The 27192-nt window shown below is 37.7% G+C and overlaps 5 protein-coding genes across 6 annotated transcripts; 3 read left to right on the forward strand and 2 right to left on the reverse strand.

Annotated features, from left to right (window-relative positions):
* The first annotated feature begins 626 nt into the window (after window positions 1–626).
* Window positions 627–4517, forward strand: LOC120016537 (LRR receptor-like serine/threonine-protein kinase RPK2). Its single transcript, XM_038869361.1, has one exon. It carries the CDS (start codon window positions 829–831, stop codon window positions 4216–4218), a length of 3390 nt encoding a protein of 1129 aa, XP_038725289.1. The 5' UTR covers window positions 627–828; the 3' UTR covers window positions 4219–4517.
* A 155-nt stretch (window positions 4518–4672) lies between these two features.
* Window positions 4673–8453, reverse strand: LOC120016538 (ninja-family protein AFP3-like). Its single transcript, XM_038869362.1, has 2 exons — window positions 7504–8453; window positions 4673–5457 (listed from the first exon to the last, which is right to left on the reverse strand). Exons 1-2 carry the CDS (start codon window positions 8156–8158, stop codon window positions 5045–5047), a joined length of 1068 nt encoding a protein of 355 aa, XP_038725290.1. The 5' UTR covers window positions 8159–8453; the 3' UTR covers window positions 4673–5044.
* Window positions 8454–11657: 3204 nt separating this feature from the next.
* Window positions 11658–19847, reverse strand: LOC120015903 (nuclear transport factor 2-like). Of its 2 annotated transcripts, none has more exons than XM_038868402.1 (9): window positions 19655–19847; window positions 18297–18483; window positions 17266–17560; window positions 16792–17024; window positions 16523–16703; window positions 16174–16295; window positions 16007–16072; window positions 12487–12550; window positions 11658–12264 (listed from the first exon to the last, which is right to left on the reverse strand). In XM_038868402.1, exons 2-9 carry the CDS (start codon window positions 18480–18482, stop codon window positions 12029–12031), a joined length of 1383 nt encoding a protein of 460 aa, XP_038724330.1. In that variant the 5' UTR covers window position 18483; window positions 19655–19847; the 3' UTR covers window positions 11658–12028. The 2 variants fall into 2 exon arrangements, with proteins under 2 accessions (XP_038724330.1, XP_038724331.1); XM_038868403.1 differs by having other exon boundaries at window positions 17272–17560; window positions 19655–19846.
* Window positions 19848–21959: 2112 nt separating this feature from the next.
* On the forward strand, window positions 21960–23864 carry LOC120016217 (phenolic glucoside malonyltransferase 1-like). The gene has a single exon (XM_038868876.1). It carries the CDS (start codon window positions 22147–22149, stop codon window positions 23542–23544), a length of 1398 nt encoding a protein of 465 aa, XP_038724804.1. The 5' UTR covers window positions 21960–22146; the 3' UTR covers window positions 23545–23864.
* A 576-nt stretch (window positions 23865–24440) lies between these two features.
* LOC120016584 (transcription initiation factor TFIID subunit 8-like) lies at window positions 24441–26653 on the forward strand. The gene is made up of 2 exons (XM_038869420.1): window positions 24441–24686; window positions 25128–26653. The coding sequence occupies exon 2, from the start codon at window positions 25249–25251 to the stop codon at window positions 26395–26397; it is 1149 nt and encodes a 382-aa protein (XP_038725348.1). The 5' UTR covers window positions 24441–24686; window positions 25128–25248; the 3' UTR covers window positions 26398–26653.
* Window positions 26654–27192: the final 539 nt, after the last annotated feature.

The following is a 27192-nucleotide window of genomic DNA, read 5'->3' on the forward strand; positions in this document are numbered from 1 at the left end:
TTTTTTTTATTTTTTTTTTTTATGTTTGTTTATTTAGTCTACTTAAGTATATCTCGACATCATTTGAAATCTTGTGTTTTGTCGCTGTAGTGAAGTTTCTGTGTGAAATTCTCAGACGTAATTCATCTTTATGGTGACTCTAGTGTCTATGGGCCTAATGAATACAATTAGGTCTTTGGCCTTTTTTAAAAAAAAAAAACTTGTAAAATTAAAAAATTAAAAAACTTGTAAATTGTAATGGACCATGTGGGCCCGCTCTAACTGGACCCCATGGGCCTCTCAAGCCTTTTAACTTTGGAAGAGAAAACACGAAAAAAGAGTTGGGCCCTCCTCGCCTTCTGGAAGGACACCCCATGTGGGCCCCCTTTAATCTTTCAAAACCACGAGTTCATTTTTGAGGAATCTTCCTAAGCTCAACCACCGTGGAGTCTATGTGACGGGGCTGATGGCATTTATTGACCGCACGTGGGACCCACTTTCCACCGGTGGGACCCTCTACCCGACTACGACAGGATTATAAAAATTGAAAAAAAAAACGTAACAAAACAAATGAAAATTAGAAAGGAAAGGAAAACAAAAGGAAAAGAGAAAAGAAAAGAAAAGAATTACGCGTATTCTACAAAATAACATTGTTTGAATCTTTTCCTCTGTTTTTCTCCACCATTTCTTGTTTTCTCTCTCACTACAAGGACCAAGAAATTAGGGTTAGGGTTTACAAACTGACAGTAAAAAACCCCCCTCTTTTTCTCGGTCTAGAAATCCAACGACAAGAGAAGGGGATTACGGCTTAGTTTTTACAGTTTCGGAGACCCTTCACGGGGTTTCGGAATGGGTTCTTCCTCTTCGGTGATCAAGTGGGGCACTTTTGTAAAGCTACTCTCTTTGTTTTGGCTTCTCTCGCTTACTCAAGACGGCATCTTTGTCATGGCCGACTCCGACAAATCCGTGCTGCTTCAGTTCAAGAACTCAGTCACTGACTCAGCTGGCCTGCTTTCGAGTTGGAATCAGATAATCCCAAATCACTGCTCTTGGGTCGGAGTTTCCTGCGACGCCAATTTTCGGGTCGTCTCACTCAACATTACGGGGAGCGGCAGTGGTAGAGGTAATACTGATCACAATGAGTACTCTTGCTCTGATCCTACTTCTTTTCCACTGTATGCACTTGGAATTAGGAGATACTGTTGGGGTAGTAAAGGAATTTTAGTGGGCAAGCTGTTGCCTGTGATCGGGAACTTAACAGAGCTCAGGGTGTTGTCGTTACCGTTTAACGGTTTCCATGGTGAGATTCCACGTGAAATTTGGGGCATGGAAAAGTTAGAAGTTTTTGATTTAGAGGGAAATTTTTTTAGTGGGTCGATACCGGTTTCATTTGTTGGGTTGCAAAAGCTGAGGTTTCTGAATTTGGGGTTCAACAAGATTGAGGGGGAGATACCAGGCTCGCTTTCTAATTTTGTCAATTTAGAGATCTTAAATTTGGCTGGTAATCGCCTCAATGGAACTGTTCCTGGCTTTGTTAATGGTTTCAAAAGGGTTTCTTTGTCATTTAATCATCTTGGTGGGTCACTGCCATCTGAGATCGGAGAGGGTTGTGGGAAGCTTGAGCACTTGGATTTGTCTGAGAATTTGCTGGTTGGTAGAATTCCCCGAAGTTTGGGGAATTGTAGGGACCTCCAGACGCTTTTGTTGTATTCGAATATGTTTGAAGAGGTTATTCCAATGGAACTTGGTATGCTTCAGAGGCTTCAAGTGCTGGATGTATCCAGAAATAGTCTTAGTGGGGCAGTACCCCGGGAGCTTGGAAATTGCTCTGAGTTGTCTATACTTGTGCTGTCGAATGCTCTTGACCTGTTTCTAAATGCTAATAGTTCAAAAGGAGGGGACTCAATGGCATCAAATGGTGATGATTTTAATTTTTTCCTAGGTGAACTTCCTTCTCAAATTACAAGTCTTCCGAAGCTTAGGATGTTGTGGGCACGAAGATCAACTCTTGAGGGAAGGTTACCAAGTGATTGGGGTATGTGTGACAACTTGGAGATGATCAATTTGGCTGATAATTTTTTTAAGGGTGAAATTCCTTATGGACTTAGTAAGTGCAAGAAGCTGCATTTTCTTGATATGAGCTCAAATAGGTTTACAGGGGCGCTGGATCCGCAACTTGCCGTGCCTTGCATGACTATGTTTGATGTTAGTGGAAATGCTTTGTCAGGTTCAATTCCTGGTTTTAACAATAGTCCTTGTCCACCTCTTCCTTCCTGGAACATGGATAGTCCATCATCTGCATATCTATACTTCTTCAACAAGAGAGCTGAGGTTCTAAGCTCTGTGACATTAACTCAAGGAGGTGGTGGCATTGCAGTTTTTCATGATTTTGGGGGCAACAACTTTACTGGTACTCTCCAGTCTGCACCAATTGCACCTGAAAGATTAGGAAAGCAAACTAGTTATGTTTTTCTCGCCGGAGAAAACAATCTGAGCGGACCATTTCCTGGGAGTTTGTTTGAGAAATGCGATGGACTCTATGCCATGATTGTTAATGTCAGTAACAACATAATGTCTGGCCAGATTCCAGTGGATATTGGTACAATGTGCAGGCCTCTCAAACTTTTAGATGCATCCAGGAATCAAATTAGTGGGCCAATTCCTCCAAGTTTTGGGGAGTTGTTATCTCTTACTGGTCTTAACTTGAGTTGGAACCCTTTGACAGGTCACATTCCGACTAGTCTTAGCCAATTAAGTGGTCTGAAGTTTCTTTCTTTGTCTGGTAATAGCCTGACTGGCTCCATCCCTTCCAGCTTGGGGCAGTTGCACTGGCTTGAATTTTTGGATCTCTCTTCAAACTCTCTTTCTGGTGAGATTCCTTTAGATCTTGTGCACTTGAGAAACCTGACTGTTCTTCTACTCAATGATAACAAGCTCTCTGGGCCAATTCCCTCCGGATTGGCAAATGTGACAGCACTTTCAGCCTTCAATGTGTCCTTCAATAACTTGTCTGGGCCGCTACCATCAAGTGATAATTTGATGAAGTGCAGTAGTGTTCTGGGAAATCCTTATCTGCACCCTTGCCACATGTTTTCCCTTGCAGTACCATCTACAGATCAACAGGGTAGGGCTGGTGAGTCACAAAGTTATGCTGCTTCACCACCAAGTCCAACCCGGGGAAGTGGGATTAATGGTTTTACTTCGATTGAGATAGCATCCATCGCCTCAGCATCAGCCATTGTTTCTGTTCTTTTTGCTTTAATTGTTCTGTTCTTCTACACGAGAAAGTGGAATCCCAAGTCCAGAGTTATGGGATCAACCAAAAAGGAAGTGATTATTTTTACAGATATAGGGGTTCCCTTGACCTTTGATGTTGTTGTACGTGCCACGGGGAGTTTTAATGCAAGCAACTGCATAGGAAATGGAGGTTTTGGTTCAACCTACAAGGCAGAGATCTCTCCTGGAGTCCTAGTGGCAATCAAGCGACTTTCAGTCGGAAGATTTCAGGGGGTTCTTCAATTTGATGCCGAAATCAGAACCCTTGGAAGCCTCCACCACTCAAATCTAGTTACTTTAATTGGTTATCATGCAAGTGAAACAGAGATGTTCCTCATATATAACTACCTGCCGGGTGGTAACTTGGAAAAATTCATCCAGGAACGGTCTACAAGGGCTGTGGATTGGAGGATACTTCACAAGATTGCTTTAGACATTGCCCTTGCACTTGCCTACTTGCATGATCAATGTGTGCCTCGTGTCCTCCACCGTGATGTGAAGCCTAGTAATATCCTGTTAGATGATGATTTCAATGCTTATTTATCTGACTTTGGTCTGGCCAGGCTGTTGGGAACTTCAGAAACCCATGCCACTACAGGTGTGGCTGGAACTTTTGGGTATGTTGCTCCTGAGTATGCAATGACTTGTCGTGTCTCTGATAAGGCTGATGTTTATAGTTATGGGGTGGTCCTTCTTGAATTGCTTTCCGACAAGAAAGCCGTAGATCCATCATTCTCGTCTTATGGGAATGGTTTCAACATTGTTCAATGGGCCCACATGCTATTGCGACAAGGGCAGGCCAAGGATTTTTTCAATGCAGGATTATGGGATGCAGGTCCCCATGACGATTTGGTAGAAGTTTTACACTTAGCAGTTGTGTGTACTGTTGACAATCTATCCACAAGGCCAGCAATGAAGCAGGTCATTCGACGGCTGAAGCAACTGCAACCCCCTTCATGTTAGTGACTTGTTAATGCTTTTGTTGATTAACATGTAAATTTAGAAGGTACAGCCCCATTTGTAATCTCTCTCTCTGAGTTGTTATTTTGGGGTAATACCCTTTAGGTAGAGTTCTAATCTGTTGTTACTCCCGCGTGTAAATTGTCATATTACTTTCCCCCCATTTTTCGATGATTTTAACCCGATTAGGAAGTGTATCTCAGAATCTGCAGAAGAATGCAGATATTTATCATTACCCACGTCCTATACTTGTATCTCATATGCATTTGTTGTTTAATAAAGCCTTTTAAGAGTGGAGATAATTCCCTTAGTAGTTAGTAGTGTCAAAAGTGCAGTATTTTATATGTGATGAATACAAGTTATTTCATAATAATATATGTTGGGATTCTGCATCATTCAAATAGAAAGTTCCTCAGTAGAACAGAACGGAGAAAAGTATAGTAGTATGCACAGGAAAGAATGAGAAATCCTGCCAAAATGGTTTATTCAGCCCAACAAGAAAGCAAGTGCAACCACTCTCCAATCCAAAATTAGTTTCCATTTGAAATCAATGGTTGATTACAAAACATCTCCAAGCCATTAACGATATAGCAATGAAAGCTTGGAGAAATATAAATTACTCTGGAAATAAGAAAAAGATGCCCCATTTGGAAGCATCTTGTTTGTTTTGTAAGCATTTCTCACCGTTTGGCAAGAGAGTTCATGCACCGAGTACAACACAAGTTCTTGGTTCACAAAAATTGAAAAAAGAACATCTCATCAACCTAGCCAATTTTCTTCCTTCTCTGGCCGGCAAGCGGGTTTTGAAGGCTTAACAAGAGAGTTCATATCACAAAAGGGAAGTGGGGTTGACAACTATGTGCTTGAGGGGGTTAGCGACATCACCACCACCAGCATGCTTTATGAACTCGGCCGGGGTGAGGAAGCTGCCATGGCAGACGCATACTATTCTCACCTCTTCACCTTTCCTATATCTGTAGAGAAACCCTTCGATCCTTTTTCCGTCGGGCCCATCTCCCTTTGTAGTCACACAGGGCATATCTTCCAACACATTCCTCGTCATGTCGTTAGTTCCCTCGTCACCAACTGTTGGTTTAGTAGGTTTAATCTCCGCCGAAACTGCGGAAAAGTTTCCTGACTTTTGTGTAGTTATTGATCCATTGGTGACTAATGGTTTCTTCTCGCACTCAGGCAAAGACTGGACACTAGCAGGGCTTCTGGCTTCTGTGCACTTATTCATCCCTGCACTTTAGTGGAGGGAGAAAATTGAGAGAAGTAAAGATATCATTATCCGCACACTGGCAATACAGAGGAGAGAAAAACATCTTGATGTAGCAGAACAACATCCCCCAAAAGGTATTAGCACAAGGCCCAGAGAAGTCAAAAACACAACTGAGAGTTTTTCTTTTTACTTTTAACTTGAAAAAGGGAATGTTTTAATGCAAGCATGGAAAGTGTTGGTCAGAACAAGTTGCAATTTCGAAGTATTACCTTCTTGTTAAAAAAAACTCCGAATAATTCTCTATGCATCATCTATCCATGCATGGAAACGACAAATAAAGATACGGAGAGGGGAATGGGAGGAAGAGAAAAATAACATAAATAGCAGATACTGTTTCCCAAAGGCCTAACTCTCCTAAATTCGGTAAACTACTGGCCAAGAGAAATTCAAATATACAAAACCATAACCACCATCTATGTTTCTTCTTCCCCATTTGAATCTTGATTCCAATCCATCAAAAACAAAATGTTGTCAGTCTACACTTCTGTAAACATACCGGTTCAAACATGCGTACTAATTTTGGCCATAATTAATGTGCACGGAAACTTTCAAAGTTTGAGGAATCTGTTTATGTTCTTGATTGACGACAAAATTCTGTTCATTCTATTCGAAGTTTTCAGATTGTGTTCATCTTGATCACAAGAAGATTTTATGTACCCTATGCTATAGAGATAGGTGGTTTGCTCTTTCAAATCAAGGACCGAAGATGTAGCTCACCAAAGAAAAAACATACCATTAGTAAATAGGGTACTTCAAATCCACATTAATCAAACCCAAACCTTGGCTACAAACAACACACAACACATTTTTTGAACAATTAACTCCTACAGAGATGGAGGAGTACAGTAACCTAATTACGGAAACATTTTTCGTAACCACTTCATATTTTGCCAGTTCAAATACAAAAGCTTGTGTTTAGAAAAATAAGGTGTAGCATCTGCAAGACATGAAGCAATAAAAATTTGAACAATTTTTTTCCAATAAAAGAGTTACTTAATTTCTGGACACCTATCTATGTAAAATAAAATGTGAAGTTCAAGTCCGTATACATTTAAGTTGCTCAATTAAGTTTGGGAGGAAGGGCAAAAGAGGAGGCTGTGGGCTTTTAGTTGTCGTCCACATACGAATGAGCAGTGGATGCATCCAGCCAGTACTTTGCTTCCATGACTACTTCTGTTCCACTGGTCAAACTACATTGGTTCATAAACTATATGGCTTTTTGGAGGATAACTATTGCAATGGTCATAAGCTACATTGGTTCATAAACTACATCCTACATGTTTCCGACCCTGCAGTGGATGAGAGGCTTGTGCACAGGTGGTGGTGTTTACTTTTACGTTAAGAAGACTGAAGACCATGTAACAAAGAAAACTCATCTATATTTTAGACCGACTTCACTACTGAAGATAAAGTCAATTACACATCAATTATCTGCAGCTTCTAATTCTATTTACAACGACCAACATGAGAAAATCACTCGTAAATCTCGGCAGTGCAATAGAGGTGAAAAAGACAAAAACAAAAATGGACAATGTATAAGATTTCTACCACTTCCGGACACACGTATGACTGAAGGCAAGCTCATTATAAGAAGGCTAGCATTCATGAAAGGCATGAAGTCCTGCCAGTAAAGCTAAGGAGCATTTACCACAGACCACGAGGTGAAAAGTGTGGTCATTGCAACAAACAGAGGGGGCAAGAGAGACGAAAAACCATCATCATCTTAATTAGGTGTGATTAGTGATTGACCCAAGAGGATGGCATTTCTACTCTTCTAACCTCATTTATTTCAGCGCAAAAAACAAATCTTGAACGAACCATCATCAATACACAAAACTACATTAGACTAGCAAACAGATAGACTAGTTAAAAGTTAAAACATCAACAATCAAGTAGAACTGTAGAAACAGAACATCATCTACTCTTCTAAACCAATCACATAAATAAACCCAGATCAAAAACCATCCTAAAATGAATATAAAAATTCGACTGAAAATGGTAATTACCTTGAGCCGGTAGGCTATCAAAATCTGAGATCCCAGAGGACCCACTCCCTCGTGATCCACCTGACCCCTGTGATAATGGTGCTGCTGGTGGTAAAAGCCCTCCTATGCAGGCACCACTCGAAGAACTATCTTTTTCTCCTTTCAATTCAAAACCATTACGCACTCTGGCACCAGAACCAAAGATTGAAGCACACAAAGCCTTGTCTTTCCAGCTCCTTTGCTTCTCTGATCTCTTCCGCTTAGCCTCCATTCTCCTCAGTGTCTGCATTTCCTTTCTCTTCCTCCAATCCTCCTCTGTCTCTGTAGGCAAAGAACAAGTCCTAACGAGATCACCACGACCCACAACAGGCATCACACGTCCACTACTACTTTCATTGTTAACAACAAAATCTGGGATGGAAGATGACCTGTTCAGCCTTTTTGCTCTTTTTGGGTCAACCCCAAAGCGACCATTTAATGAGAGGCCTAGGCTTAGCTCGATATCTTCATTATCTTCTTCTGCTTCATCTTCCTCCCCTTCCAAGTTCGGTTCTCGGAATTTGCGAGGAAATTGGCTTTCAGATATAAATCTGTGCAAGAGATCTCTGGAAAGATTGGACATTTGGATGGGCAAATGGTGAGAGTCACTTGTTTTTGATTCCTCAGCTTGTGCCATTGACAAAAAACGGAGGAGATTCCACAAAATACAGAAATACCCAGATGAGGGAAACTAATTTTAGGACTAAAGAATTCCAAAAAGGAATTCAAATGAGCGAGACAAAAAAGATATTGGAATCAAATCACGACTATGGATTGAAATCCCAAGAAGAACAAAGCAGAAATGCACTAAAAGTTCCTGCTTTTTCCATTGGTAACACCTTAATACAGCATCCAGAAAATTGAGAACATAATTGAAAGAGAATCATAAGAAAAAAAAAATGATGGACAGTGAGAGGAAAATAAATATAGGAAAAATATGTACTTCTTAGCCGCGAACGGCAAATGGGATTGTTCGGAGAGGACCTTATCGGAATGACGAAAATGCCCTGCAAGTACAGATAATGGGGAAGACGTAAGGGAGAGTTGACACGTGGAGGACATGAAGAGGACCTGGAACGAAGACACGTGGAGAGAAGTAGCAGATTCCAAGGAGACGCCAAACAAGCGTCTCCTTTGCTGTCTCTTTTACATTGGCTTCCAAAAGTACACGTGTCGTCCGATGAAATCGGGATTCTCTAACACAACCACGTGTCCCCTGGATTTCTGCCTCGTTAATCGTTATGCCGCGACGGACTGACTCGCTCTCTTCCAGTCTAATCTTCTCTTTCCATACTTTATTATTTTTGTGGATATGATCCTCTACAACCATTCTCAGTTTCTTCTCTTTCCAAACTTTAAAAATACGTATGATAAAAAATGATAATACTAAAAACTCCTAAAAGTTCCCTAAATCTATGTGACATTAAAATGACCATTAATAAAAAACACATATGTAGGACCCATTTTACATCCAACACTCCACATTAAATTGGAAACTTTTAAGGGTCATTTTTTGGGGGTCTCAAACATTAATCTATGATAAAATTATCAAATATAAACTAACGTTAGCTTCAAAAATATCAACGAAATAACGAGATTCAATAAGAATCCAACTCACGAACTTTTACAAAGAAATGCTCCATCCTAATCAAGTTGATTTCTATGCCATTGGGGATCTTAAATTATTGATTGCATGTATCTTAAACTTACTCTTAATTGCACTTATGAAATTCCTGCCTCCTCAGCTCCTATTTGGACTGTTAAGAATACATACAAAGGTTGTGTGTGTGTATTACTTGTAATATATGCAACATGCAAGTTGTTGAGAAAGAAATGAAAAACAAGTAATCTAGTTGTAACATAAATGGAGGGGGTCAGGGGTGGCACAAGTGGGCATGAGCTTATGCCGTCTAGGGAGACAGGATGGTGACAATGCAACACCAATACTATAGAATATATATATATATACCTCACATCAATTGTAACGTAATTTCCACAAATGTCTACGTGTCTTGCTCTTATTGGAACCAATTTGGATGAGATAATCGAAGGGGGATGGGGGCTTCAATTCCTATTTCCAATTTTATATGGATTTGAGGGCTCCGTAATTCCTGGAGTCTACAATTTATATCTAATGGTGAAGAAAAAGTTATACAAATTTTAAAAATAAAAAAATAAAAATGCGATATGATGTGATACATGTCTCAAACCATTGGATTTCAATTGTAGACTCTATAATTTGAAACTAATTGCGGAGCCCCCTAATCCATTTTATATCCAATTATCTCCAAATTATATTAAATCACAAATTAAAATGTGTGATCTAAAATTTTGGTGTTCATAATATGTTAGAATATAGTAGATTTTCAAAAAAAAAAATTAAACTATAAATCTCAAACCCTAAACACTAAAAATTAAGTCATAAAATTTTAATTTTAATCACTAATTTATAATTCTTAAACTCTAATTAGAGTTGTTCTCCCATTCTATGGAAAGGTGGCGAAAACACGTGGCGAGATTACCTAGGGATTCGGTTGAATGTTGAGATACTAATCAAAACGCATAATTGTGCCACTAGCACGCTTTGAATAAGGGCCCATTCTAGGCCCAACTTGCCTTTCATAATTGTTTTTATAATAAAAATATGATAATTGAATAAGAAACTTCTTCAAAGAAGAAACCTTTTTTTTTTGTGTATTTTTCACTCAACTGAAAGAGAGAGAATTGAAGAATCAATATCTGAGTATATATATATATATATAATTATTTATGATAAAATTTTATTCGTAAGAGTGTAATTTTAAATTGTATTTTTTAAAAAATAAGCATAAAATCTTCGATATCTGGATTTTCTTATTCTTTACGACTACATTAACATATTTTAAAATGTAAATGTGAAGACTCAAATTTGGGAACGGTATTATTTTAAAAAGGAACTCTAATAAATTAAACGACCTTTAACATGTCACAACAAAGAGCTAATGGAACTTATTATGTAAAAAAAGATTAAAAATAAAATAAATCTAGACTTAAATTATCAAATTCCAATTGTATTTACCTTTTTATAATAGAATTAATAACCAACCAAACCGAACCGAATCTTTTGACTTGAAATAAAGCAATACGATTATTTTCCTATCGCCAGGTCAACAGCCTACAAAAAAGTGCACTTTTTTAATCACATCGAACGGTTGAGAACGCATCAAGTCAAACTGGATCTCAAAGAGATATGGTGATAACGATGGGTGGAAGGAATCTCCGTGGAACACGCAAAAAAAAAAAAAATCAAAGCAGAGTGGGACCCATACCAGTGCCTTTTCGGAGTACTATTCTGTTCAATGATCCAGTTAACGCCACGTATATACGTACACGTGTCAGGTCCTTGTTCAGAGACACAGCTCATCAGCAAAGCAAAAGGCTATCAAGTGGGGATTTTAGACGTAGACGTGTCGTCAAATAAAGTTATACAAGACTGTCCTACGCATGCGTCGTGTCAGAATATTTATTATTCAATTATTTTAATCTATTTATATATATTTTTTAAAATCATCAAGTTGTTTTTTTTTAAACGTGATAAAATGTATTCAATAACCCAATAAAATAAGTAAGATAATTTGAGATCCAATAACACTCTCAACCTTCATAAAGACGAATTACATCTCACAATATAAAAATTACATCAAAAGAAAAGGACAAACATAGGACATCACCTGATGAGACCGTGCAAACTATACAAATTATTATCTGGATAAACCCGATTAAAACAGGGCAGCGCGTTTTGAATTGCTATGGATGTAAAAGAAAAAAGAAATCTTGTAAGCGCTCGAGTAGTTGGTCTGGCTCTGAACCTATGTCTAGCTCTAAACCCACGTGCTACTGGGACAGCTGCTCAGATCAGCTCATGAAACATACATATTATATTCGACGAGGAGATTCTATCCTTGAAAACGCTCTTAAATGGAACGTTAGCTTTAGCTGGTCGGGACGAAGAAGAAAGCACCGGGCATGAGTTTGTGATGTGATAATCAATAGACAGAGGTAGCATATTGTTCAAGAGAGTGAAATTGCAATCAAAATCTACCCAATATTTCAAAAAATTAAAGCACAAGTCTTCAAGGAAACATACAAAAAAATCATTAGGAGGTCGAAGATCACCTAAACAATCAATTAAGATCCCATTTGCATGCTAAAGGGCTGGCCTAATTAAATATATCATCCATCCTATTACTACTTTCAATGACACACTGTGCAATAACACCGAATGATTCCTAATAAGTTGGAGAGACCAGAAAAATCAGCAAACTTGAATGTACCCAAGTGAAAAATCCAGCCTACCAAAAATTCTATTAAAGATTTTTTTTTCTTTGTAAAAAAATACCCCCATCAAATATTGTTCCTGGACAGAATCCGAAAGTTTACTTCCTATGAATTTGACGAAGCAATTAATAATGTCAAGTTCTAAGCATTGACAAAAAAAAATGCCGCTGGGCAATCTAAATGCCATGTTTCATGTAGTAGTAGTATTCAGCTTCGGTGCACTCGATCGACCACTTCTTCCTCTCCCCTGATAACCTTCACCGCGACCACCTAAGCCCCTGCCTCGGCCAGAAAATTCGTTGCGGTTTCCAACCTCACTCCAGCCAAAACCGCGGGTAGAACCATAGATTCCACGTGCCCTGAAGCTGTCATTTCGAAACCCACCCCTTCCTGAAGGGAACCTACCTCTTCCACTACCACCACCACCTGCAAGAGTCACCAGCAGAAACAGCTTTGTGACTTTTGTATTAAGAATTCAAAATGAATTGAGACGAAATAATTTGTTGCAAGACGCATCAGTGAACCACTGTGTGCAAGTTGATCACAATCCTCTCTCCATCCAATTAACATTTTACATAGAATTCTTTTCTTTAAATTTAACTAAATGAAGAAGAAACAGGCCAAAATCAATCACAACTTTCAACGCACCTCGAGTGCGTGCTTTCTTTCTCTCCACAAAAGCTTGACGACCGCCGATGTTGATAGGGGAAGCCTGCAAGACAATAATGCTTTCAACACAGACACAAGGAAACCAAGTTCAAATAAGTGGACACCTAATACTTATAAGCATTCCGACAGACCAATTATGCTCATTAGAATAGCATAGCAGCTACAGCTCTAACGACAATCAGACAATGATATCTTGACAAACAAAATCTCTCAGGACTAATCGTAAAACAGCATTGCACAAATTTGCCCAGAACCGAAAATACTGAGAATCAAAATCAAAATTTCAGCAAAAAAACTACATGATTCTCACATTAATTGGGGAAGTGAATTTTTCCTAGACTTCAATTGGTTGGTCAGGTTAAATGAGGTACCTTTAAAAAATCATTAGGAGGTTGAAAAAGATAGAAAAGATAACTTGACCAACCAATCAAAATCCATTTGCATGCAAAAGAAAGAATACTCAACCATATTCCAACTGTAATTACAATATCAGTAGCAAATGATGAAATAAAAATGCAAACAAAAACAAAAGGCCTAAGAGCTGCTACTGACCGTCTCCAAAGCTCAACTGAAGACAATTTTGAGGTATTACTATCATTCAATGTTCACAAATTTTGTAAAGAAAGTACTCCACAATTCCCATAAAAAAAATATAAAAAAAAAAAAACTCACCTAGGAATTCCTTAAAACAAGAACAAAATAAGGAGGAGTACTAAACTACTAATTTAAAAAGGAGCCGATTCCTAACACTAATAGGTATAGGATTTTCAGCAAAGTGCACAATCTAAAGTATATAAGCAAACAAGAACGAAATAAAGAAGTAAACAAGTATTTCTGAAACCATAACTCTAAAAGCACATAATGAGAATAAGTTGTGCAATAACTAGTTACTGACCACAAATTTGGTGACACAGATTGACGAATATCATATAGAAAAAGCCCCTAATGGCAAACCTGTCTGTCCACATCATGTTTGGTTTTGAAGCAGAAACAACCAAAATTTGAAAATAATAGGGTATATCTAGACAAAAGGCAGGCTTACCTAAAGCAGCACACCGGGAATAATAATCCATAGGATTTTCAACACTGCTTTTTTTTATGTATGCATACAGCATATACAATGCAAGAGACTAAATGGCAGTTGGTTCAACAATTAAGGATCTGATGAAGGTTACAGAAGCATTCAAAGAAACAAAAGTGATGGCAACTAACTAAGGCATGTCTAGATTTCTGCAACACTGGAAGGCTTATAAAGCTGTGCCAGTGAAAAGATTATATTAGCTTATTCAATTTCGGCAGATATCCTAAAAGAAGCATCACAATAGAGATAGTATAAGGAGTAGGCTACCACTAGGCCAATAACTTTTTGCTTATCAATATGAGCGGGGACCCACACTAGTGACCTTTGCATTGAGACCCGGGTGCAGCAATAAATGAGCAAGGGCTGGCACAAGCATACCTCAATAGCAATGCGCCAATGCACTGCATCGGATCCCAGCTGTAGTGATAAATGAGCAAGGGCATGATTATAGGATTATGATAGATACTTGGAACATTGAGTCAAGTATAGGCAGATTAACTAAACTAGTTGACACCATGAGTAGACGTAAGGTTAACATAATGTTTCTACATGAGACTAAATGGGTGTGCAAAAAATCTTGAGATTGAAAACACAGGTTACAAATTATGGTACACTGGAACAAATAGAATTAGAAAGAGTTGGTATAGTGATAGATAACGAACTAAAAGATGTAGAGATTAAAAAAAACGGCGACAATATCTTAATGGCTAAATTGGTGCTAAGGAAGGAGATAATTAATGTCATAAGTGCTAACACCATGTATAGGTCAGCTATACGACCCACGACTATGTATGGGAGTGTTTGCTATTAAGAGACAACATATCCAAAAAAACGCAAGTAGGAGTAATGCGAATGTTTCGTTGGATAAGTGGCCATACGAGTGAAGAGAGGATAAGAAATTAGATTATTAGATTTAAGGTAGGAATAACACCAATAGAAGATAAATTGCGAAAAAATCGTTTAAGATGGTATGAGCATGTACAACATTAGAGATAGTGGTGCGGCGGTAACGAGAATCGAAGGAATTTGTATAGGAGATAGTAGGAAATGAAGAGGAAGACCTAAAAAGACATGAGCATTGATGAAAGTATGATCTCAAGAAAAAATGAATGGCGAAAACAAAATACACGTAGTGGATTCCCGTTGATTTTCTTTTAGACTCATCTAGTCCACCCCAAACTTTTGGGATAAAGGCTCATATGATGATGATGATAAGTTATACGGGAAATTCAAAACAATTAATAACAAGTGTAATGTATTAAGTTTCTTATGATACTTTGTTAAGTCAAATATGAATGAACGTTATAATTTTATCAACTTCCTTTCTGGAGTTCAAGTACCATTTAGGAGGAAAATCCTTGTTGGATTAGAAACGGAGTCCATGACTATAAACGTAAACACACATTTTTTTTTAAAATAATCAATTCTTAGTTGTGATGTCTAGAAGCTATGGTTTGATGCCTAAGCATCGGTCTTTCTATTATATTTCCATCTAATTCTTCAACAATGCAGGGCCTGATTTCTGCTATTTCAATTATTGTGTTTCAAAACCTGAGCCATTCAACTAACTTATCTCAACCCTAGCGGCCTAAATCCCCAATTTCCCCACATTCACACTCGGTTACCATATTCACATTCAACTAGCTAGGTTTTTTATTTTTTTTCCTCTCAAAAGAGCAATTGACCACCGCCGCTGACCTAATAGTTCTCAGACGAAAGAATATGATTTTTAGTTGAAGCAAGCTTGAACTAGCTCTACTTAAATGTCTTTCAGCCCAATAAAATTTGAAAAGAACCTAAGAGTGTGTTGACCATCCAACAATAGCATGCTGAACAGCTGCACAATGCAATACAAACTGAAATCTTCCTAACCAATCTATAATCGCTTGTTATCATGTATACCAAATATCTTTCACACATCATCCTGAAGCAAGCATGAAAAAAAAAAAGAAAAAGGAAAACAACTCTAATATGCACTGCAGCAGTATGAATCTGAAGAATAAGCCATGGAGTAGACCTCATCAAAGTACCGATAATCCAAATCATGGCAATGAAAATTCAAATTGGCTTGTAAACTTGCTCGAGACAAGCATAACTGAGTTTTATTTCCCTTATAGACAAGATTGGACCTACAAAATTAGCTGTCCAGACGGTACTCATCACGCGAATAAGCAAAAGTCATTAACTAAAAACAAAAAAGGCATGAATAATACGAAAATTTATCCCCCTCTGGCTTGAGGGCCAAGAAGAAAGAAAATTTGATGGTTTATTCAGTTTATTTGGAGAATGACTAGTAAGTCTGATGGCTGTTGAAGGATCATGGACAAAAATAAAGTGGCACATAAAGTCCTATTGCAAGGCAAAAGAAAATTGAATATGATGACATTGAAATTGTTAAACAAGAAGGCAGGAGCAAACCTGGATTGCATTACTCATGGAACTTAAAGAATGAAATTCAACAAATCCGAAACAGTATCCCTCCGTCTGAGAAAAAGAACATCACATATCAATAAAAACTCAATAGTTTTTTATCCAGTAAAAAAACTACTTGCAAAAATAATAATCACCAAATCTCAGAAGCAAACCTTATTATTTCTGACTTGGACACCTCCATCCTTGATTGGACCAAATTTCTTAAACTCTACCTCCATTTGAGCAACCGTCATATTTAAGGGCAAATTTCTTACATATATGGAGTGATCCTCAACTGTAAGCAGAATGTAACTAGAAAAGTAACCATCTTATACCCAGGTTAAAAAATAAAAACTGAAAAAGGACAGTGCAAATGTGTTGTGCACACAATGACTAGCAGTTCCAGTACATTGCTTTCACACAAGCATTGACGAGAAAAATCTGTAAATATAAAATGCCTTCAACATGTACATATAAGAAAGGAAAACCATAAGTGAATTGTATAAGAAATATGACCCATACCGTCCTCGTGAGCATTGCTACTTTCAGGATTATCAGACTCAATCGGGGCGGAAGGTTCAACTTCTGGAGCAGGTACTACGGGCACCACTGACTGGTTTTCTGCTTTCTTAGGAGCCACTTTAGCAGTATTAGTAGGAACATAAATTTTTGTTGTGCCCAAACCCCCTTTGGCTACTTTCACCTACAAAATTTTTTAAAAAAACTTCAGGAATGCTTCCCTTGAAAGTTAAAAGTACCTGAAACTGAAGAATAATCAGCTATGAACCCACAATTGAAGCATAAGATTTCTTCGGAGCATCCTCTTGAGCTGAAGCAGATTCAACAACCACAACAACGTCACTCCCATTTGAATCAGGTTGGGAGTCCACGACAGCCTCATCTTCAGTAGCTACTTGTATCTCATGCTCAGATGGGTCATAGGATTTCTCAGCAATATGTATATCTTCAAACACAATAGAAGTTGCTGGGTCTGGTGCAGGAGGATCAGGAACAGAGACAGGGTCTGCAAAAGATAAAGAAATGTGTAGTATAGTACTTGACGCAATATCCTGAAAAATAAAGAACATTTAAAGTGAAAGGAGCAGGATAATAATATTGTCTGCCAACAGAAAATAATAGAAAGACAAATACATTCATCATCACCATGATCATTGCCTTTGTTCCCACTTCCCAGCAATTTGGGGATAGCTACATGAATCTATAACAAAAAAACATTTTTGAAAGAATTAATGACTGGAAATTACCCGGACCTGAGATTGGGCGCAATGCATGAAAATTATCAGTGTGATTAACTGGTTGACTCTCCAAAGGTTCACTATCTTCTACATATCTAAAGACATCATTCAGGACAAAGAAACCATTGTCTTGTGGGGCAAGAAAAAAGGACTGCGCAAATTTCCGTCTCAAGTTATCCTTGCCAGTTAAGCATCCAGTTACAAGCACAGTCACACCTTCCATATAAGACTTCTGAGCATCAGCTGTTTTTATCTCTGCCTTGAAGTCCGTGTAATTCAAGGAAAGAATTTTCTCATTGATACCCTGTTGCAAGAATAATAACAGTTATCTCTTCACATCACATAAGAGGATTCCCCTATAAAATCTACAAAATATATGATTGTGTTCACATGTTGTAGGTCAGAGGAAGATATAATAATTCCCCCAAAATTAGAAGAAGAAAGCATTACAAGCATATACAAATTACATCTTTAGACACTACTTCCCCAAATTTCCTTTTGACAATAGATAAAACTGAGAAAAAGATAGACCCAAAGAGCAGAGACTTAAAATTATTGGTGATGGTATGATATTATTCTAAACCTCCATGTCGATTATATTTAAAGAATCATTGCACCGACCCCTGAATAATCCACCATGAAAGATTAGATAGATAAAAAGATGCTACAATCACACTGGATGCCTACATTTGAGATGCAACCTCCTAGGGATTGCTGCATCAGATTAATACAGATATCTTCAGCCCCTTAAGAGTTTTACAGGCAGCAAAAATCTATAGATCAACAGAAGAAGTTGACAATTTCTATGGAATACAGTAAATGACTACGGAAGCACTGTATGAGATTTTCATGGGAAGAATATCCATGCCATTCAAAATTGAGTATTTTGTGAACCAGCAAAAAATCTATAGTTGTTCAACAAGCCATTCTAAGTTCTAAGCAACACTGGATGCAGGGCGTTCTGCTGAAATTTTTAAGCCGAGTCAATGAAAAGAAATAGCATTAATAGCAACACTAAAAAGACTTTCCAAGATTCTTACTTGCATAGTTGTCACTGATGTCATTGCACCATGGGGATCCGGCCGGCTTACCACACTTGAATCCTGATAAAATTTGTAAACCAACCCTGGAGAGTGGTGAAGAATATGATAATACTGCTCAACAAAAGCATTCCCAACAACCTGGGCAGTTGGAGTAGCTTGTCTAGTTTCATTTTGCAAGGCCATTCTGCAAACAAATAAACGCACAAATTATTACTACAGCATAAATTGTCCATCCTTCAAAATGATTTAAAAGTTAAGATAGTTAATCTATGTAATCACTAGGTTATACCAGTAAGCGGGCAGGAATAAACAATCGACATGATCACACAACACATATTGGGTTAACATGTCAAACAAAATGATCAATAACAGCATGATTTCCAAGCACATAGATAAGAACAAGGCAAAGAGGTAGCAGACTATTAGTTCACATTTGCAAATTGTAATTCAAAGAGGACAATAAGCCACAATGCTACTGAGTTGGAAATAAAAATTTACTCTTCTTTAGGTATTACAGAATACCAAAAAAAAAGTGTAAGATTCAAAAAAGAAGCAAGACACCAACATGCCTAAAATACAATAACAAACTGCAATAAAATCAAGCCCAGAAGCTATATGAGACCCTCAAGATATTGGGTTCAAAATCTAGACAAAATTTCCAGCATCATAACCATCCTACTTATCCAGTCTACGAGACACAGACATCAAGAGTAGAAGAATTAGGGAGTGGGAGACACTGGCACAGGAAAGAAAAAATAACCAAAAAAAAGAGCTAAATGTTAAAAATAAACATATTGTCAGAAGAAACGAGAATGACAGCTAGGAGAATAAAATAACTCATACTAGAAAAGCCACAAAAGCACATATGACTTGATAGAAAGTATCAATACAACAGATATCCAAATAATTCACGGCTTCGTGAACTGATATAGCACAAATAAACCCAAATACTTGGCACCAGACATCAATGGAACTTGGATCTCCAAACCGATAGCACTACCTTTCTTGGATCCAAAGCACAAGCACCGAACCCTAAAATCACTTTGAACGCAAAACAATAACTTCCCTTCCAAAAATTAAAAGGAATTAGTGAACCACGCAAAATTCTAAGCAACATTAAAGACGCCAAAAAAATGCACCTAAAATACCCATCATAAACAAACCAAAAACGAAAAACCTACACATCATAATGCCTGATCAAGAAAACTAAAACCAAAAACAATCACTCAACCAACAAGCCTTAAAAAGAAACGAATAAACATTACGAAGGATACGATTACATAATCTGCAGGAATGGTCTTATTTGAAACATTAAAGTCCATATATGATCCAAAAAGACTGGAACTAGAAAGTACCTATGACGGGGAATGTCGCAGCTCGCGAGAGAGAAAGATTTCCTACGGTGAGATGGCACAGTGTGTGAACAGTGAAGGAGCGCTGTGTGAGAGAGGGAAACAGAGCAGGAGGAAGACGACGAAGAGTCAAGAGCACCAAAAGAGAGTCCGAAAGCTACCCGTGAACTGTGAGGGTATTCCGTATTCGTATTCGTTTCCGGGTCGTGTTAGGTACTTAGGTTCCTTTTCTGCAATTCCAAGGCTGGAATAATGTTATCCTATCGCGAGATAATCTTAAAATCCAACCCGGTTTAAAACATTCTCATGTTGCCGCGTCATTTCATATTATATATCTAATATAATATATAATATATTGGCACGTTTCAAAGTTTAATTTTATTATTTGTATAGTATAACAACTTAATTTATCATTCATCTTTATGTATGTCGTTATATAAATGTCAATATAAAAATTAATATATATTAAAAATACATTACATAACATTAATATTTTTAAAAATTTTAAGTGTAAACAAATAACGCGTGAAGCACGGGCATATGACTAGTTACTCCTTAAAAGTGGAAGACTTAACATGTAAACTCTATTATTTTGACATGTGTAGGTTTTAGTACCTAATTGTTTTACATGTATACTAAAATCAATTAAAAAATATAATTAAATATTACATATTACATAAGTTCAAGTTATAAAAAGAGTTATAATCTTAATTTAATTCAAATAAAAATTGCAGTGCACAAATTTTGATGATGATGTCTTTCCTTATTTATCTTACTTTTTCTAGTTTTAAATAATTAGAGTATTAAAATTTAATTTTTACAAATAGTTAGAATAATGTAATTAAAAAATATTTTTCAATATAACATTCACTAATAGAAAAATTATCCCATGCGCACAAAATTTACGCACTTAAAATACGGATAACTTTTTAAATGTGTATATGAGTGAAATAACAAGTGGGGTCCACTGTTTTGGGTTCTACATGTTTCAAATCAATGATGAAAACATATGTGCGTATTTTAAGTGCGCAAGTACCTCTTGCCCTAGTAGTAGATGTCTCTCATGCTAAAAGCAACTTGTAAAAAGAATTGATGTTATTAATAAATGAAAATGAAAGGGGTCCCTTTTTTCCACTCATTTGAAATATTTGGATTCACTTCACGAGCCATGGAAAAATACAAAAAATATATCCAATGGATCTCTTTTGATGATAAAAAAGAAGAAGAAGAGATTAGACGTTTGATTTTGAAGATGAACTAATTTCCTTAAAAAATGTCAAATACTCGTTTAAAATAATCTTAAAATTAGATGACACACATAATTACTCATTTAGAACTTATTTTAAAAAAATAATCTACAAGGTGTGACAAAATAAAATCAAATAAGGTTTCACATCATACCATATTTCAATCAAACAATTAAGATATTCAAACACAAATCTACATTAAGTTTGGAAAAAGATTGGCTTACATATGTTGTAGATACTAGCTAGTAGCTAGAGGTATTATTTGACAAATCTTGCCCTTTTGTTTCGCCTTTGGGACTCTTTTCTTCTCCTATGGACCTTTTTGTTGTGTGAAAAAAGTGATACCCAATAGGCCTATTTATTGAGGAGTCTTTGTTGTAAATCAATACCCCCATTATTGTCAATTATATTGTTTGATTTAGGTTGTTCGGTTACCGTATATACATCAGGCCCGCACGGCTTTGTTTCTCTTAAGCTCAGCTACGACTTTGTTTCTCTTAAGCTCAGCTACTAAGGGTCGAAGCCCAACTCACTTGGGCTTGGAAAAAAACCTAGTTAACAAGTTAAGGGTGAACTTTGTCCTTATAAAGAAGGTTACTTTACCAACATATTTCGATGCGGTGTTTTAACTATCTTCTTCTAGAAATAAGATTCCACAAAAAATACATACTTTGAAATTTTTGAAAGATTGAAGTTTGACTTAAAAACATACATGGGATATAATAGGATTGTTACAAGTAAAATTGGTTGTGATAGTAATAAACTATAGCAATTTTTTTTTTATACTATGCATGGTGATTAGGTATGATCAAAAGATAAGTATGAACAAATATTGATGTAGAAATTGTGTTAATCACTTAATACTATCAACTACATTTCCATATACAAGCCGAAAATTAATATTTACGCCTAATCATAAACACGTGATTACAAAAAACAAAAAACAAAAATGATAGGAATCTCAAATTTTTGAGTGTCCCAAATATGACGTATCCACAATGAATAGATTTATTATTTAAATGAGTCATTTGTATTTATTTAAATTGAAAATAAAATAAGGCATTTGGTATCCATATCATTGTTAATAAATGAACATATCTTCTGTCATTTTCCCTTTATTCTGGCAAAACAACGTGTCTCAGGTGTAAAAAAAAAAAAAAAAACCCCATTGATGCATAACACAACCATCATCCATTGAAGATAAGAAGATATCCCATCTATGAAGTGGTGGAGGTGTGTCCAATTGTAATGGCGTTATCTATGAAGCCAGTAAAAGTGGTGGAGGTGTGTCAAATTGCGCCCTCACGCGAGTCAGCCACCGAGTTAACCCTCCCACTCACTTACTTCGACCTAATTTGGCTCAAATTCCACCCAGGTGAGCGCATCTACTTCTATCAACTCAATGAGTCAACCCCCAATTTCTACCGAGTCATCCTTCCAGGACTCAAACACTCTCTTTCCCTCACTCTCCTCCACTTCCTCCCTCTCGCCGGCCGCCTCACGTGGCCCTCACATGCCCCCAAGCCCACCATCCTCTACAGCCCCGACGACACCGTTTCACTCACTGTAGCCGAATCGAAGGCCGACTTCAACTGTTTATCCAGCAATCAAATCCTTGAAACCGCCGAGCTGAGTCCGTACGTTCCCGAATTGGCCGTTTCGGACTCAACATCACCCGCAATGGCTATCCAAATAACATTGTTCCCTAATTCCGGCTACACTGTCGGCTACTCCATGAACCATGTCATCCTTGACGGCAAGAGCACAACCATGTTCATGAAATCTTGGGCGCTTATCTGCAAACAAAACCAATCACATCTACCCAAAGCACTAACACCGATTTTTGATCGGACGGTGATCGAAGATCCAGAGGGAATTGACATGGCGTACTTGAATCACTGGATAAAGATGACGAATGAGTTGAATCCAGAAGCAGATCCTCGCAGCCTCAAGCCAATTCTGGGCAAGTTATTCACAGAATCGAAACTAGTTCGCGCTACATTTCTGGTTACTCGTGAAGATATAAAGAAGCTCAGGAATCGGGTCTTTAGTGGAATTGACGAACCAAACTCTGTTCGGCTATCAAGTTTTGTGCTCACATATGCGTACACAATTGTTTGTATGGTCAGATCGAGAGTCGACGAGAGTGTTAACAAGGTTCGGATTTATTTAACATCCGATTGGAGGGTTCGATTGGGGGCGATACCAGCAAATTACTTCGGGAATTGTGTTTACAGTTACAATGCAGTGGTGGAAGCAAATGATGTTAAGAGTGAAAATGGGTTGATATTTTTGGTGAAGAAGCTTAGTGAGTTAATCAAGAAGGTTGACAATGGTAATCTTGAAGGAGCAAAAGAGTTGTTTGAAAAATTGGAGGCTGTAGATCCGGGAACATTCGATATCAGTGTTGCTGGGTCGCCGCTGTTTGAGCTCTATAAGGTGGATTTCGGTTGGGGAAGGCCTAAGAAGGTGGAGTTTATATCGATAGACGACAGAATTGGAGGCATGTCGGTGGAGAGGAGCATAGATGGAGGAATTGAGGTTGGGATGGTGTTGGAGAAGCATGAGATGGAGGTCTTTGATTCTCTGTTTGTTAATGGACTCAAAGATCTCTGGTTTGTTAATGGAAGCAAAGATCCTCTATGATGTTAAGCTTGTTTAGTGTTGATCCCGTCTTCTTAAGGGTTCTCTGGTAGTCTTGAAGCTTTTCGTTCCTTCTTCTTTAGTGTTGATGTTTCTTAGGCCTGGATTGTCTTTGACCAGCGTCCATCAACGTATGGGCCTGCTTGCATTGGGTCATCTTAGTTTGGGCCTCACTTATTCATTCATGAAAGTCGTTCTGGACTAACTTTCTCAAGGCCCAATCTTTGGCCTAACAACCCCTATGCATACATTAGATTTTTATGGATTCAAAATCAATTGTATTAATCAGTATTATTAAATACTAACAAGTGATCGTTCGATTGATAATTGATTGGGTTAAATATATATGTGTTAAATATTTGATTCCAATAAAAAATATATTTCTTAATCGTATTTTTTTAAAAAATCAATATTATTTAATTAATTGTTGTCTTTCGACTGCTCCCCGATCCTTACAATATGGACACAAAATTGGGGATTAGAATAAATACTTGGCAGATTAGCTTGTTCATGCTCCGTGAAATGGGACACAATATGGACAGAGAGAAGGAGCTTGAAAAAAGAGGACCGGAAAAGATTTTGAACCGTTAGATTTATTTTTCAAGATCCAACGGATCACATTTGAAACAGGACATTAGTCCGGTATACCGGACCTCCCCTCAATCCTACTTACTTGCACCCCTTATAATTTGGGGAAGTTATTCTTAGAAAAAATTAAATCCAATAATGCTGTCTAAACTAAGTAACCAATCATAATTCCTGGAGCACGTGTCAGTCGCCTGAGAGAGTTTCACGGGATCCTATCAATTAACGAGTAAATCTATCATTTCTTCCCTATTAAATACTCCATGTTTTATCTATAAGTAACGGCCCTTCGTTCTCACTTGTACTCGTCTTCCTCCCTATCTCTGTCTACGCCGCGTGATATCGTCATCCCCCCACTCTCTCTCTAGATTGCGAGGTTTATCTGGGGTTTAATTTATTTTAAAACCCTAATTAAACCCTAAATTGAATACCAGTACAATTAGATAAAGAATTCGCATCTGCTCTTCTTCCGTTTACGGGTTGGTTTGCTGATCGATTCTTACGCCTGGAGTTGAGCCTCGTAAATGCTCGAACTCATCTCGAAGCCCTAGAATTTACTGGTGAGAACTTGGAACACCCTTTTTTCGGTACTCCTCTTCAATTTGTTTGTTGACTGTTGTGCATTCAAATTGCTCCAAGTTAGGGTTCGCTCGGGATTTATTCTGTTTTTTCTTGTGATGTTATTCGATTTAAACTTGTTTTCGAAGCCATTTATGTCCTTCTCTTGAAGCTAATTGTTTTAGGGAACGGTGTTTTTCTCGCTCAACTGAGACTTTTTACACGTGCTACGAATTTGAAATCAATGGTGGATCACTTAGAAATAGAGAAAGGAAGAAAGGGAGATTGTATTATGTCCGGATGAATTGAGCTCATTTTTTCTTTTGCCTTTTGTTTTGAAGCTGCATTACAGTTTATCAGAAAGTCTATAATAATTATTGTCTTGGTTTCTTCTTGATTCATTTTATTTTCTTGTGTGGTTCTTCTACATTGTCCACCTGCAGGAAAGATGGTACTGAAAGAATGATAATTCACGGTTGAAAAATGAAAATTTCGAGGGTTTCTCTGAAGAGAATGGTGCTTTCGGCTAAGATCAATTGGGTGAAGTAATATGAGGTATTGAATATGAGCGATGGAGGTGGGGAGAGTCAAAGAGTTCATAAACAACCGCTTGCTAAGAGAAAATCAAGCAGCGGTGATGAATTTGCCCAAGCTCTTGCAAAAATTGCTGTAGCTCAAATATGCGAGAGTGGAGGTTTTCAAGCTTTTCAACAGTCTGCTCTTGAAACTCTATCTGACGTTGCAATCCGGTACATATATGACATTGGAAAGACTGCCCATTCCTATGCAAATTTAGCTGGTAGAACAGAAGGTAATGTTTTTGATGTTATTCGAGGGTTCGAAGACTCGTGTTTGCTACAAGGGTTTGCTGGTGCTTCAGATATTAATCATTCCCTTGCAAGTTCAGGCGTAGTTCGGGAAATTGTTCAGTATGTTGGTGATGCCGAAGACCTCCCTTTTGCATATTCTATCCCACTGTTCCCCATTATTAAAGAGCGAAAGCCAGCCCCTAGTTTCTTGCAAATTCAAGAGGAGCCCCCAGAGGCTTACATCCCAGATTGGCTTCCTGCATTGCCTGATCCTCAGACTTACCTTCAGTTACCCACAGAGAATGAAGGGGCAACTGATTTTTATGTGGAGAAGGTTGAACCTGTTGGGCATCCCAAAAAGATTGAGCGTCCTTTATTCAATTTCCAGCGGCAGTTTGCTAGCAATGGGGCAGAAGGACCTTCCTCTAATGACCACCCTGTTAATGGCGCTAGGGCCAAGCAAGTAGAAGAAAATAACCCATTTCTTGCTGAGCCTTTGTGGCCCGGGGAGAAGAAAGTTTCTGATGTCATTCCTCCAGCTAAGCTATCAAATGAAGCACCTGTTAAATATAATGTACCAGAAAGCCACCATGTGGATGACCATGTTTCAGTGTTGGGGACATTTGCTCCAGCTATAGAAGCGATGAAGACCAGGTTATCTGATACTGAGGTAGTGCCAGAAAAGCTTATTTTAAATCAGAGGCCAGCAGTGCAATTCAAAATTAAAGTTGGGAGAAAATCGGTAGTGACTGGGTTGGATATGATCCAGCAGAACACAAATGCAGATGATTATGCCCCATGGGCTGGAAAAGAGAACGGGAATGATGAGAAGAAGAAGAGGGTTGAGAAATTTCTGAAGGAATCCATGGAAATTTCCAAAGGAAATGACTCAGTTGTAAATTAGTTTTGTTTGATTAGAATTTGTATACTTCTGTAGGAAACCGGCTGCAGAAGCTGGTCCAAGGTCACTGAAATAGTCAGGGCATGAATTTATCTGCATATTGGTTCTATACAATGGAGACTTCAAATTGCAAGAGTGAAATGTTCCCACCTTGCAGTTCTTGAGGTATGTGATGTACGTCCATGTTGATAGCAGTTATACAACTGTTTGCGAATTCTTTTTAGTTAAATTTTTGTTTCCATTTATGATTTATACTGAATTTGCGTCTGAAGATTATACTGTGGCTCATTCTGAAATTTGCAATCCATACGTCTGTATGCTCTTTGTAACTGAGCTTTGATGCAGAAGGAATTAGCATTTATTTGATAAAGGAGGGGGTCATTTAGCTGTTAAAACTAAGCTCACTTAAAAGTAGAAGCTGAAGCTGAAAAGGCTCACCTAAGGAGAGGGTATTGAAGAAACATATCTTGATGAAGATAATTTGTGCATTTTTCTCGAATGGAAGGGCGAAAGCCATAAAAGCATAAAAAAAAACAGTTGTTTGTAACGTGATTGGATTATGGATTGTAAAGTAATAATCTTGGACAATTATCTGATTAACAAAACAGTTCAACAGGGGAATCCCTTCCATAACTTTTGTAGAAGATTTTGTGAACTAATGCATTAATTACTGAACCCCTTGTTGCAGTGGCTGCAATGAGGTCATAAAAAAGAACGGTTCTGAACAATTTGACAAACTCTCTCCCAATAGAAATAACATTGTCAAAATCAATGGAGATCACAATATGGGCATAACAG

The sequence above is a fragment of the Tripterygium wilfordii genome, chromosome 15 (assembly GCF_013401445.1).
Source record: "Tripterygium wilfordii isolate XIE 37 chromosome 15, ASM1340144v1, whole genome shotgun sequence".
NCBI lineage: Eukaryota > Viridiplantae > Streptophyta > Magnoliopsida > Celastrales > Celastraceae > Tripterygium > Tripterygium wilfordii.